Genomic DNA, 15135 nt, shown 5'->3' on the forward strand with positions numbered 1-15135 from the left:
TGCAATTTTAACCTGATCTGGCTATTCCCCTATTAAAAACCTTTAGTGGCACTTAGGATAAACTAAATCCTTAGCATGGTGCATTAATTCATTCTCACACTGCTGCAAAGAACTGCCTGAGATTGGATAATTTATAAAGAAAAGAGGTTGAGGCCGGGCACGGTGGCTCATGCCTGTAATCCCAGCACTTCAGGAGGCCGAGGTGGGCCGATCACCTTGTCAGGAGTGACCTGGTCAGGAGTTTGAGACCAGCCTGGCCAACATGGAGAAACCCTGTCTCTACTAAAAATAGAAAAATTAGCTGGGTGTAGTGGCTGTGCATCTGTAATCCCAGTTACTCAGAGGCTGAGGTAGGAGAATTGCTTGAACCTGGGAGGTGGAGGTCGCAGTAAGCTGAGACTGCGCCACTGCACTGCAGTCTGGGAGACAGAGCGAACTCCATCTCAAAAATGAAGGGGAGGGGAAGGGAGGTTTAATTGACTTAGTTTTGCAGGCTGTACAGGAACAGGAGGCGTGGGTGGGGAGGCCTCAGGAAACTTACAATCATGGCAGAATGCAAAGGGGAAGCCAGCATGTCTTACGTGGCCAGATCGGGGAAGAGAGAGAGAAGCGGGAGGGGAGGGTGGGGGTGTGTGGGGCAGGCTATATACTTTCCAACAACCAGATCCTGTGAGAACTCTCATGGAAGCAAAAGCAAGAAGGGGGAAGTCTACCGCTATGATCAAGTCACTTCCCACCAGGCCCTTTCTCCAACTTTGGGAATTGTAAATGCTACATGAGATTTGGGTGGGGACCCAGAGCCAAACCATCCCACATGGCCAGGAAGGCCCTGTGTGGCTGGACCCCAGTCTGCCTCTGCAGCTTTCCATTGTGCCACTCTCCAGCAGGCTCATGGCGCCAGTGAGGAAGCTGATCTTAGCTCCTCCAGAGTGTGCTTTTGGTCTTCTATGCACCTTCTCAGCTTAGAGGACAACTCTGCATTCAAAAAAAAACTTTTCTGAGAGACTACTTTTTAAAGAGTAGTTTTCAGTTCACAGTCAGAAGAGGAAGATAGAGATTTGCCTTATTCCCCCCAACTCCCACACACGCATAGCATTCCCCATTATCAACACCCCCACCAGAATGCTGCATCTGTTAGAACTGTGGAACCTACCTTGACATATCATAATCACCCAAAATTCATAGTTTACATTAGGGCTCACTCTTGGGTTGTACATTTTATGGGTTTGTCCAAATGTATACTGAATGTATCCATCATTCTAGTATCATACAGAAGATTTCACTGCCCTAAAAATCTTGTGCTCCACCTGTTCATCCCTTTCCCTCCAGTCCCTGGCAACCAGTGATCTTTTTACTGTCTCTGTAGTTTGACCTTTTCCAGAGTGTCATCTACTTGAATCACACAGTGTGTAGACTTTTCAGATAGGCTTCTTTCACTGAGTAGCATACATTTAAGCTCCCTCCATGTCTTCTCATGGCTCAGTAGCTCATTTCTTTTTAGCACTGAATAATACTCCATCGTCAGGATGTACTATAGTTTATTCATTCACCTTCTGAGGACATCTTGGCTGCTTCAAAGTTTTGGTGGTTGTGAGTCAAACATAATTTGGTAGTTGTGAATAAACATCCATGTGCAGGTTCTTGTGTAGACATAGTTTTCAATTCCTTTAGGTAACTGCCAAGGAATGTGATTGCTGTGTCCTACATTAAGAGTGTTTTTACTTCTGTAAGGAACAACCAGACTTTGAAAGTGTACCATTTTGCATTGCCACCAGCAATGAATAAGAGTTCCTGTTGCTCCACATCCTCTTCAACATTTGGTGTTGTCAGTGTTTTGGGTTTTGGCTGTTCTAGTGAGTGTGTTGTATTTCATTTTAATTCGCATTGCCTTGATGACATCTGATAGGGTGCATCTTTTATTTTATTTATTTATTTATTTTATTATTATTATACTTTAAGTTTTAGGGTACATGTGCGCAATGTGCAGGTTAGTTACAGAGGTATACATGTGCCATGCTGGTGTGCTGCATCCATTAACTCGTCATTTAGCATTAGGTATATCTCCTAATGCTATCCCTCCCCCCTCCCCCCACCCCACAACAATCCCCAGAGTGTGATGTTCCCCTTCCTGTGTCCATGTGTTCTCATTGTTCAATTCCCACCTATGAGTGAGAACATGCAGTGTTTGGTTTTTTGTCCTTGTGATAGTTTACTGATAATGATGATTTCCAATTTCATCCATGTCCCTACAAGGACATGAACTCATCATTTTTTATGGCTGCATACTATTCCATGATGTATATGTGCCACCTTAATCCAGTCTATCGTTGTTGGACATTTGGGTTGGTTCCAAGTCTTTGCTATTGTGAATAGTGCCACAATAAACATACATGTGCGTGTGTCTTTATAGCAGCATGATTTATAGTCCTTTGGGTATATACCCAGTAATGGGATGGCTGGGTCAAATGGTATTTCTAGTTCTAGATCCCCGAGGAATCACCACACTGACTTCCACAGTGGTGGAACTAGTTTACAGTCCCACCAACAGTGTAAAAGTGTTCCTATTTCTCCACATCCTCTCCAGCACCTGTTGTTTCCTGACTTTTTAATGATTGCCATTCTAACTGGTGTGAGATGGTATCTCATTGTGGTTTTGATTTGCATTTCTCTAATGGCCAGTGATGATGAGCATTTTTTCATGTGTTTTTTGGCTGCATAAATGTCTTCTTTTGAGAAGTGTCTGTTCATATCCTTCGCCCACTTTTTGATGGGGTTGTTTGTTTTTTTTCTTGTAAATTTGTTTGAGTTCATTGTAGATTCTGGATATTAGCTCTTTGTCAGATGAGTAGGTTGTGAAAATTTTCTCCCATTTTGTAGGTTGCCTGTTCACTCTGATGGTAGTTTCTTTTGCTGTGCAGAAGCTCTTTGGTTAAATTAGATCCCATTTGTCAATTTTGGCTTTTGTTGCCATTGCTTTTGGTGTTTTAGACATGAAGTCCTTGCCCATGCCTATGTCCTGAACCATAATGCCTAGGTTTTCTTCTAGGGTTTTTATGGTTTTAGGTCTAACATGTAAGTCTTTAATCCATCTGGAATTAATTTTTGTATAAGGTGTAAGGAAGGGATCCAGTTTCAGCTTGCCACATATGGCTAGCCAGTTTTCCCAGCACCATTTATTAAATAGGGAATCCTTTCCCCATTACTTGTTTTTGTCAGGTTTGTCAAAGATCAGATAGTTGTAGATATGCGGTGTTATTTCTGAGGGCTCTGTTCTGTTCCATTGATCTATATCTCTGTTTTGGTACCAGTACCATGCTGTTTTGGTTACTGTAGCCTTGTAGTATAGTTTGAAGTCAGGTAGTGTGATGCCTCCAGCTTTGTTCTTTTGGCTTAGGATTGACTTGGCGATGCGGGCTCTTTTTTGGTTCCATATGAACTTTAAAGTAGCTTTTTCCAATTCTGTGAAGAAAGTCATTGGTAGCTTGATGGGGATGGCATTGAATCTATAAATTACCTTGGGCAGTATGGCCATTTTCACGATATAGATTCTTCCTACCCATGAGCATGGAATGTTCTTCCATTTGTTTGTATCCTCTTTTCTTTCATTGAGCAGTGGTTTGTAGTTCTCCTTGAAGAGGTCCTTCACGTTCCTTGTAAGTTGGATTCCTAGGTATTTTATTCTCTTTGAAGCAATTGTGAATGGGAGTTCACTCATGATTTGGCTCTCTGTTTGTCTGTTGTTGGTGTATAAGAATGCTTGTGATTTTTGTACATTGATTTTGTATCCTGAGACTTTGCTGAAGGTGCATCTTTTCTTAACGCTCCTCTGCCATTTGTATATTCATATGTATATTCCATATGAACCATTAATTCCATTTCTTGATATATACCTGAAAGAATTGAAAGCAGGGGCCTAAACAGGTATCTGTACATCCATGTTCATAGCAGCACTGTTCGCAACAGGCAAAAAGGTGGAAGCAACCCAAGCGTCTGCGGATGTTGTGAATGGATAAGAAAAATGTGGTATATACACACACAATGGAATATTAGGATTTTATGTAGCAATTGAAAGTTATTGTTCAACAGGTACTGAGTTTCAGTTTTGCAAGATGAAAAAAGTTCTGTTAATGGATGGTGGTGATGGTTATGTAACATTGTGAACATATTTAATGCCACTGAACTCTACACTTAAAAATCGTTAAGATGATAAATTTTAGGTTACATGTATTTTACCACAGATAAAAGTAAAAAAAAAAACAAATGGTTACAACAGTTAAATCTTAGGAAAAACTTGCCTTTTAGTGGCCAAGGGGTAACCTGATCTGTTACTGGTGTCTTTCAGGCCTGGCGTTTCCTTGACCATGCAGGCATTTTCCGAAGAGGAAAGGAAGCAGTGGTTGGAAGCTCTGGGTGGAAAGGAAGCTGTAAGAATAATCAATGGTTGAGTTTTATTTCAAAGCCTTTAGAGTTGACTTGCATTCATTTTTATGTTATTTTTGTGTAGTATTTGAGAAAAGTTCCCTTCTGTAACAGGTATTCCAAAAATCATCGTGGAAGCATTCAACATTCTAGTAATTTGGCTTGGGCAAGCAGCAGTACATATAAGACTGGTGTATCATTAGTTTTTATTTCTGTATTTTCTTGACTTGCCACTCTGATTTGCTTTCCTTGAGGAAGTCATCTAAATTCTCAATTTCATCTTTCCTATTTGACAGTACTTTGGATGATGAACACAATAAATGCCTGCAATGCATTTTGATCTCAGTGGAGATGGAACAGGAAATGTGAGATAGTGCAGGCAATATTATAGGTGACTGCTGTAATTGTTTTGCTTGATGTAACAATTTAAAGTTTCATCTAGTAGTTTACAGTATGCAGTATTATGTAGCCTTAGTGAATGGGCCTCTGTATTCAGAGTGCTTTGAGGAATTGAAGGTAGTGGTATAGATCCAGAGGCGCCAAGATTCAGTCTGTTGGCCACTATTGAAACACTTTCATTTTGATGGACTAGTGGCTTTTGAGAGTTGAGAATTTGGCAGATCATGTATTGGGGATTTAGTGAGGATAATTGTAGAAAACTCCACAGAACCAATTTAAATAAACTCTACTTAAAGTATTATGTATGACTCTAAATAAACTGCCATTGCAGGTACCAGGCAGGCTTATCTGGAAAGCATTTGCCAGTTCAGCATTGTTGAGGAAAAAAAAAAAAGAGAATGGTTTGAAAGTAGAGGAGGGATCATCTAGAGCAGAAACAGATTTCAGAATAGAGCTTATGAAATGGGCAAAAGCTAATGTTATCTTGTGGTAACAGAGAGCGCATTGGTGAGTGTATAGGAAACGAGAGCAAGGAGGCTGATCAGCAGTGCATGTGGCAATCTTGAAGTACTTGGAAAATGAAAACCTAAATTAACATAGTATAAAAATTGATGCTATATTGGGGAATGTATCACTCTTACACCACCCCCGCCAAAAACAAAGCATCCTTGGTCAGATTTGGGTGTCATCTTACCATATTTGGGATGCATTTAGCCTCTGTAGTTTTACTTCTATTGATTGATTGATGGAATCTCACTCTGTTGCCCAGTCTGCAGTGCAGTGGCGTGACCTTGGCTCACTGCAACCTCTGCCTCCTGGGTTTAAGTGATTCTCCTGCTTCAGCCTCCCAAGTAGCTGGGATTACAGGTGTGTGTCACCATGCCCAGCTAGTTTTTGTAATTTTTAGTAGAGACAGGGTTTCACCATGTTGGCCAGGTTGTTCTTGAACTCCTGACCTCAAACGATCCACCCACCTTGGCCTCCCAAAGTGCTGGGATTACAGGCATGAGCCACCACACCCAGCCTTATTTCTATTTATTCTTAATTTGTTGTTGAAATTTTTAGCTGTGAATCAAGAGTATTTACAGTGTTTATGGTTACTGAGACTCCAAAACAGGTTATACTAATCTTCTTTAGTAAAGACAGCACACTCACTGGAATGTATTGCCCCAGAGATGCAGGAAGTATATTGGATTTGCATCCATTAAAATACAGAAAAAAAATAATGGTACTTTGGAAAGTCAGTTTGCGTAGCGAAAAGACTAAGTCATTGAAAAATGAGTCTGTTCGCAATGTCAGTGTAACCTTCAAGACGTATATAACCTCTCTTTTAGAGTCAGGAGCCAAGTGATTAATTCAGAGATACACAGACAAAGGCAAGTCTGCAGAAAAACAATATTCAGCTATGTATTTATATGGGGACACTGAAGGGACTGCATATTTTTGGTGGGTGTTGTAAGGCTTGCAAATAATTTGCCAGCCTCACAGTTCTTAAAGGTTGCCTAGAATTATCACCGTGCTATTTCTGCTGTACTTACTTAGATTATGGGCAGGAGTTATCTCTTTAGGTAAATACTGATTTTTTGAAATATTGGTGAAAACATGAGCTCCATCTTAATGGTTAGAATACAGCAGTTTCCTTATCACTCCATAGCTGTACGGCTGAGTATTTCAAGTATACACAAATTTTCAATAAGTCCCTTTTAAGGACCCTGCCCCCTTTATCTTATTTTTGCTCATTTGGTATACCTCAGGGAGAGAAAAAGTAGTCTCAGAGATGTTCCTTTTTGTTATTTATCTTTGCATCTGAGCATATGATAGTGTGTTATTAACTGAGAAAACACAGCGCACTATCTGCCTGAAGTTAGTGTTGGATCCCACATGTTTAGAGCTCACTCCCACAAGACTGCCTGAGTTCAGGTGCCCATCACAAGTCTGGACCCTCCCATACTTCTGGCTAACTGGCTATAAATTGGGGGTTCCCGTGAACCCCTCATCAGTTTAATAATTTGCCAGATTAGCTCACAGAACTGAGAGAAATACTTATATTTAGTAGTACATTATAAAAGTTACAACTCTGCAAGGGCCCAGTGGAAGAGATGCATAGGACAAAGTCTGAAGTGAGGTTGAGGTGGGTGCACGGAGCCCCCATGCCCTCAGTGGGTACACCAGCCTCCCAGCACTTCCTCATGTTCACCAGCGCGGAAGCTTATCAGAGCTTGTTGTTTCAGAACTCAATTGCCAGCTCACTGCTGAAGAGATTGGTGGGTAGGGCTGAAAGAAATATCACTGGGTCTTTGTGGTATTCAGCCCCATCCTGAGATGGCCTGTCCAGGGGCTCTATAAGAAGTCACCTCATTAGCATAAACTCACATGTGACCAAAAGGATCTTGTTATGAATAACAAAAGATGTTCTTATTACTCAGGAAATCCCAAGAGTTTAGATGCTCTGTGTCAGGAAGTGGGGATGAAGACCAATTTCTTATTCTATCACATTAACCAGAATCAAGCTTATAAAAATGTATTTTTTTTGTATGGTCCTCAGTGTGTCTACTTGAATAATTTTTGCTGATTTGATTAAAAAATTCTGTTTTTCCATTCTCTTTTATTAGCTGTCCCATAGTTTTAATACAGCCATCATCCCAAGACCAGAAGGAAGTAAGTGCTCATTTATAAAAATGATTGTATCCTCCTTTTCCATCTATTACTTTGTGTACATTATGCATGTCAAGCTGTTGCTGGGAGCTTACTCTCTGTACCCTCTATTAGATAGAGGGGTATTACATGTAATAATCCTCTATTGCATGTATTCTGTTTTACTCAGCAGAGACCTCCTCAACATTTCTTGGACTATTGTAGCCCTTGTTGATCTTTCCCATCTGTGGGCTTTTCTTTTCTTTTTTTTTGATACAAAGTCTTGCTCTGTTGCCCAGGCTGCAGTGCAGTGGCATGGTCTTGGATCCCTGCAGCTTCAACCTCCTGGGCTCAAGTGATCCTCCCACTTCAGTCTCCTGAGTAGCTGGGACTATAGGCATGTACCACCATACCCGGCCAGTTGTTTTTATTTTTAATTTTTTTTTGTTGTTGAGATGGGATCTTGCTGTGTTGTCCAGGCTGGTCTCAAACTCCTGGGGTCAAGTGATCCTCCTACCTCCGCCTTCCAAAGTGCTGAGATTACAGGCGTGAGTCACCTTGCCTGGCCTATGGGCTTTTTTGTGAGTCTTTCTCAAAAAAAAAAAAAAAATTGTACAAAATACTTTCTCTACATTTACTTTAATGTTTATTAACAATCACATAAGAGTTTCAAGTATGCAACCTTCAACTTCTTGTCTGAGTTAACTCCTGTGGGTAAGAGCTGTTTATATCGAGGCCCTGTTTCCTACCCTTGATATGCTTTATCTTTATAGTGTTTGACTACAGGCTATACAAATAGTTTATCAGTGCACCTTGGACAATAGCAACAACAATTAAATTTATTCAAATATTCGAGGACAACGATCTTCACATGCCACTGCTGTACTTGAAGAAAATGAAACATGCCCAGCTCTGTACCCTTGATTTTTTTTTTAACTTACATAAAAACGTGATCAGATCTGCTGGGTTCCTGATGAATTTACTTTTGATATATTTGGAAAAATTAAGCTACATTTATCAAATGTCCACAGTTTGTAAACACTGTGGTTATGTAACATAGGATTCCAATATAATTGTGATCACTTGAGCCAGTGTTTGAATAAAACACAACTCTTGTAGCCTGGCACTGGTGATTGACAGGATGCCACAAGCAGCACATCCCCTGAGGCACCTTCTTACCCCTCTTCCTTCTTCCCTTCTCCCTCCCTCCTTTGTTCTTTTCTTCTTCTGACACCTTTTCTTCCTTCCTCCCTCCTCGTCTTCTTCCCTTTTCTTTCCCTTTCCTCATTCCCTCCTCTCCCCTTTCTCTTTCCTTCTTTTCTCTTTTTTCCCTTCTTATTACAGAGATGTTAAAACATGTCTTTTTTAGAAAACATAGTTTTGCTAAGCAGAAATAAATACTTCCATTTTATAAAGCTTTGTGAATAGTGAATTCTTGAGCAGAAAACCACTGCCTAATTCATTAAAATTCTCTTCAAGCTTAGCACTATGGGTTATGTATGAAGTTTATATTCATGGATTGTTCTTGTAACCCTTCGGACAGCCAAGGATTAGTGTTACTGTTCCCTAGGTTCTAAATGCAGTGGCTAAGGGTACTTTTCTTAACTTAATTTTTGTTGTTGTTGTTGTTGTTGTTGGAGACAGAGTCTTGCTCTGTCGCCCAGGCTGCAGTGCAGTGGCGCGATTTCAGCTCCCTGCAAGCTCCGCCTCCCGGGTTCACTCCATTTTCCTGTCTCAACCTCCCGAGTAACTGGGACTACAGGCGCCCACCATCACGCCCGGCTAATTTATTGTATTTTTAGTAGAGACGGGGTTTCACCGTGTTAGCTAGGATGGTCTTGATCTCCTGACTTCGTGATCCGCCCACCTCGGCCTCCCAAAGTGCTGGGATTACAGGCGTGAGCCGCTGCGCCTGGCCTCTTAACTTAATTTTTGAAACAAGAATTGTCATTCATTAGGATATACAGATATGCCAGCCTAATCATAGATAAGCATCTATATTAGAAAAAGTATAAAAATTGTATTTCCAAAATAGTCTGCTCTGCCATATGAATCATCTGTTTTAAATTTATTATGAAAATAATAAAATATTATTTTAAAAGCTTGGAGCATGGTGTAAAATATCAAAATTTTAATTCAAGCTTATTGCCCAAATATTTTTAAAAAGCTTTTCTTAAAATTTTTCCTCCTAGGTGTTTTTTTTTTAAAGGATTGTGTTCTTAGATTCTCAAGTAATTTAAGAACATTCATATATATGTGTGTGTGTGTGTGTGTGTGTGTGTGTGTGTGTGTGTATATATATATATATATAGTTTTCTTTAACTGGGCTGCTGTTGGAATTTTTGGCAAAATATATCTTAACTGTGTCTAGATAGCTTCCCTTAGAGATTTGTATCACTTTCTTTTTGACTTTTAAAATGAATTATAGTTATTAATTTTAAAATTATTTTACATTACAAATATATATACTATTGGTAAATAGAGATTCTGATATTCCAGTAAGTGCTCTAAATATATGAAATTCCTTCCAGGCACAGTGGCTCACACCTGTAATCCCAGCACTTTGGGATGCCAAAGTGGTTGGATCACCTGAGGTCAGGAATTCAAGACCAGCCTGGCCAACATGGTGAAACCCCATCTCTACTAAAAATACAAAAAATTAGCTGGGCGTGGTGGCGGGCACCTGTAATGGCAGCTACCTGGGAGGCTGAGGTGGAAGAATCGCTTGAACCCAGGAAGTAGAGGTTGCACTCTAGCTTGGGTGACAGAGTGAGACTCCCTCTCAAAACAAAAACAAAAAACAAACAAACAAACAAAAATATATATATATAAAATTCCTGTGTATATTATTTAAATAGGAAATACATAGCCTTGAGCTTTTTTTTTTTTTTTTTTTTTTTGGGAGACAGGGTATTGCTCTGTCACCCAGTGCAGTCGTATGATCATAACTCACTGCAGCCTCTACCTGCTGGGCTCAAGCTATCCTTCTTCTTCAGCCTCCTGAGCAGCTGGGACTACAGGCACCCATCATTAAACCTGGCTAATTTAAAAACATCTTCAGTAGAGGTGGGGCCTCACCATGTTCCCCAACAAGTCAGGAACTCCCAGGCTCAAGTGATCATTCTCCCTCGGCCTCCCAAAGTGGTGGGATTACAGGTGTGAGCCAATGTGCCTATCTGCCTTTAGCTTTTTAATAGTAATCTAAAAATAGTTTGGATTTAAATAATTTTTCCTATTTTTAAAGGGAAATGTGATAAATAATAATTGTACACTTAATGTTTTAAACTGTTTCTTGTAGATGCACAGTTGGATAAGATGGGGTTCACAATTATCAGAAAATGCATCAGTGCTGTTGAAACACGAGGTAATATGATTGAATCATTTCATTCATGAGAGGCTGTAGGTATGTAAAATCTAAAAGTCATTAAAAATACTTCTTGCTTTTAAGTGTTACAGAATGAAACGTGTTAACACAAAATGCTCATTCTGAGTATCAGAAGGATCAGTTACTCATTTACTATGACAATGAGGGATTTTCCTTTTTATTTACATATTTCTTTCCTATATTAAAACATGAGGTCAGTGTTGAAATGAGCATTGTCTTAGTCTCTTAGATCTGCCATAGCAAGATACCGCAGATTGGATGGCTTAAAGAATAGAAATTTATTTTCTCGTGGTTCTGGAGGCTGAAAGTTCAAAATCAAGGTGTCAAATTCAAGGTTTCTTCTGAGGCCTCCCCACTTGGCTTGCAGGTGGCCCCCTTCCCGCTTTGTCCTTAGATTGCCTTTTTTCCTTTGCACCCATGTCCCTGGTGTCCCTTTTACATGTGGAAGCTTCTTCTTATAAGGGCCTATTAGATTAGGGCCCACCCTAAAGGCCTCTTTAAAGCTCCCATCTCTAAATACAGTCACATTCTGAGAAACTGGTGGTTAGGGCTTCTACATAAGAATTTTAGGGGGATACAGTTCAGCCCATAAGAATCCTTAGAAGAGCCAGCAGTGATGTACAACTCATCGTAATCACTTTTGGTTGAAGCACTCTGAAGATACTCTCCACCCTCCATTGTTGTGTGGGTCCCTGTTTAAAAAAATCAGCTTGCCAGATGCGGTGGCTCACGCTGGTAATCCCAGCACTTTGGGAGGCTGCGGTGGACAGATCACCTGAGGCTGGGAGTTCGAGACCATCCTGGTGAACATGGTGAAACCCCATCTCTACTAAAAATACAAAAATTAGCTGGGTGTGGTGCATGCACCTATAATCACGGCTACTCGGGAGGCTGAGGCAGGAGAATCAGTTGAACCTGGGAGGCAGAGGTTGCAGTGAGCCGAGATCGTGTCACTGCACTCCAGCCTGGGTGATAGAGCGAGATTGCATCTCAAAAAAAGAAATCCGCTTTATTGAGGTATAATTTGCAGTCAGTACAATTCACTGATTTCAGCTGTACAAATGGAAGAGTTTTGAATTGAAAACATACACAATTGTGATACTATTACATACACAGAAAATTTCTGTTTCCCTCACTGAGTTCTTTTCTGGCACCTACCTTCCTCCTTTCCTGTATTTGCTGCGTTGCATTTTTATTTTTATTTTTATTTTTTTAAGACAGGGCCTCAATCTGTCACCCAGGCTGGAGTGTGGTGGTGCAGCCATAGCTCACTGTAGCCTCAAATTCCTGGGCTCAAGTGATCCTCCTGCCTGGGCCTCCCAAAATACTGGAATTATAGACATGAGCCACCATGCTTGTCCCTGAGCTATTTTTTAATCACGCATGTTCTGCGCTCCCCCCCCCCCCGCTTTTTTTTTTTTTTAACATCTTCAGCATTTTTGTACAAATGGAATCATGCAGTTCATAGTCTTTTGACTCTGGCTTTATCTGTGTAATGCTTTTGAGATTCACCAGTTGGGTGGATACTTAGCTCTGTAAATTTCTGTTTATTGCCTGGTAGTATTCCATTATATGGATATAGACCACAATTTGTTTATCCATTCACCTATTGATACATATTTGGGTTGTTTGTGTTTCCGTTTTAAATTTAGGGAAAACTAATTCCTCCACTGACCAATAACCCAAAACATTTTTTTTTAAGTCTCTAAGCAAAAATTGGGCCCTTTTGCTATGCAGCCATTCCAGCAGACTTTGGAGATACTAAATATTAAACATTGCAAAACAGGCTATTTCTGGAGGTTGACATTCTCTTTGTTTAGCGATCTAGTGAAGTATGTATAAATGGAATATTTAATTCACTCTCATATATTCTGTATTCCAGTCTGAGTTTGGATGCCTTAGTAGGGTGAAATACTGCCTTCACATTCTCTCTCCAAACAAGGTCTTTGTTATAAAGACAGGACTGCCGCCTGTGAAATTAGTGTGTAGGATATCGGCGGAGTAGGAGCTGTTATATGATTTGGGGATTTGCCCATCAATAACAACAACCTATGCCACAGAAAGCCATTCTTCCCACATTCTCTTACAGTGGCAATTCACACTGGCAGGTTTTCATTCATTTCAATCTGCACTGAAACTGAGCTGGCAAATTTGTTTCTTATCCTGGTACCTCGAAAGAATTTCAGAAAAAATCCCTGCAATTTTAGTATCTTTCACTTGACACTCATGTTTCTTTTTTTCTGAGTTTCTTAAGTAGAACTTTGTGTCATTTGCATGCTTATTAATTTGGATAAATTCTTTCCCAAAAGGGCATGTTTTATACATACTTATTTCTGCCTGAATAGATGCAGATCCATCTAGAAGGCTTTCTGATTGGTATGTGTAGTTTTATGGAGTGTTACATACATTGAATGGCATAAATATATATTGGAATCTGGAGGCATTGAATATGTTTTTATAAGTATATAGATGTTGAATAGGTCTACACATTTTATGTTAGCTTTTCTCATTTAAAAATAAGAGACAAAAAGCATATATTTTTCTTTTTGAATATTTTTCCCCCCAAAGGTCTTCCATTACTGAAACTTTTGCTTTCAGTGGAGTAATAGACTAAAAATAAGAGTTTAAAAGAATCAACAGAACTTATTATTGAAAATGATGAGGATAGCTGGGGGCACTGGCTCACACCTATAATCCCAGCACTTTGGGAGGTTGAGGTGGGAGGATTGCTTGAGCCCAAGAGTTCAAGACCAGTCTGGGCAACATAGCATGACCCTGTCTGTATAAAATTTTTTTTAAAAAAATTAGCTGAGTGTTATAGTGTTTGCTTGTAGTGACAGCTACTCAGGAGGCTGAGGCGGGAGGATCACTGGATCCCAGGGGTCGAGGCTACAGTGAGCTTGGAAAACAGGTAAAGAGATGGAAATAGTTGGTAAATAGCATTAATAACTATTGTACACTTCTCGAGTCTATGTGACTAATGACCAGAAGCATTTAATGAGATCTAATTGAAGAATTACTTCTAATCACCGTTTTCATGTTCTAAATATTATCATCTAAAAACTAGTATTTCATATGGTTTGGTTAAAGCCATTAGCCTTTTTCTTACCTTTTCATTTCATGTCTTTCTGGTTTTGATCTGACTGCTTAGAACATATTTATTGGAACATAAACATAAACTCAAAAGACTACTGTGACAATACTTACTATTTTATGGGATTTTTCTTAAGCTATCTATTCAGTGTGTGTATGACTTATGAAATGTTCCATATTTTCCTCTTGTAACTTTGTCCCATGGGTTGCACCAACCAGAAAAAGTTTTTAGCTTTGAGCACGAAGTAGTTTTTCTCTAATTGTTTTTGTGGCCAAAAGTTTATTTGCCTTGGCTCAGGATAAACTGGAGAACTGGCAGTGCCCAGATTATTCACAGGACAAATACTCAGGAAGCCTGAACATCATTAATTGCATTCACAGGAGCAATTTCTGTGGCTCTGTAGCAGAAACTTCAGTGAATGGTAAAGATACGGGATCCATCGCTGATGTTATAAAAGGAAGTGATTCCAAAAGTCCACATCCAGGAAAATTTCTACATGGTATAGCTGCGGGGGCATATCTAGAGGGTAAAGGCACAGTGTACTGCCTGAGAGGAGCTCTTTTCTGAAACCTAGAGCCTGGAAGCCAAGTTCTGAAGACAGTGGAATTGCCCCTTGTTAGTATAATTAACAGATTGTTAGCAAACACCCAGATCCCATTCTTTGCTTGCCCCTACATCTGCCTCCCAGTAATGGTGGCCAGAGGTGAACTGAGGGGAGCCAGGATACAGATTATGTGTTTGAATCTCTCAGCGTATTCTCTGTGATTCTTTTATAAATGTCCCCAACAAACACACCTCTGGTCATCAAAAATGAGAAATTGATTGTTCCTGTGTCACCATCAAAGATTGCATGCACCTGGAACATCAGCATCCTTTGATTCAGGTGTAGGATAGCTCTCAGCTGGGGCTTTACTTCCTTTATTTGGAAACTGTCTTCCCCAGCTGGTAATTGGGCCTGATGGCATTCTTCAGAGTGACCACAGAGCGGAAGAGCCACAATGAACCTCCCCCATCAGGTTCCTTGAAAATTGAGCTAATGTATTGAAGGCAGCAGACAGAGCCACAATTTAGGGACATGGGTTTTTCAAGATACGATAAACAGACAACACATGTACATCTCTAAATTGTTCTGTCATAGCCACTTGTCTCCTCCACTAGGGTCTTCTGTGTCCTCCAGCTGCTTCCACTGACAGCTCGATTGTGA

General features: G+C 40.1%; 1 protein-coding gene across 4 annotated transcripts in view; it reads left to right on the forward strand.

The window, feature by feature from the left end:
• ARHGAP10 (Rho GTPase activating protein 10) overlaps window positions 1-15135 on the forward strand; it is a 343170-nt gene that overhangs the window by 171387 nt on the left and 156648 nt on the right. For all 4 annotated transcript variants that reach the window (XM_019025986.3, XM_055384931.2, XM_055384932.2 and 1 more), the window contains 3 exons: window positions 4343-4424; window positions 7431-7476; window positions 10751-10816. In XM_019025986.3, the coding sequence (XP_018881531.3) occupies window positions 4343-4424; window positions 7431-7476; window positions 10751-10816 (194 nt within the window). The remainder of the gene's footprint in view (window positions 1-4342; window positions 4425-7430; window positions 7477-10750; window positions 10817-15135) is intronic.

Source organism: Gorilla gorilla, chromosome 3 (genome assembly GCF_029281585.2).
Source record: "Gorilla gorilla gorilla isolate KB3781 chromosome 3, NHGRI_mGorGor1-v2.1_pri, whole genome shotgun sequence".
Lineage (NCBI taxonomy): Eukaryota > Metazoa > Chordata > Mammalia > Primates > Hominidae > Gorilla > Gorilla gorilla.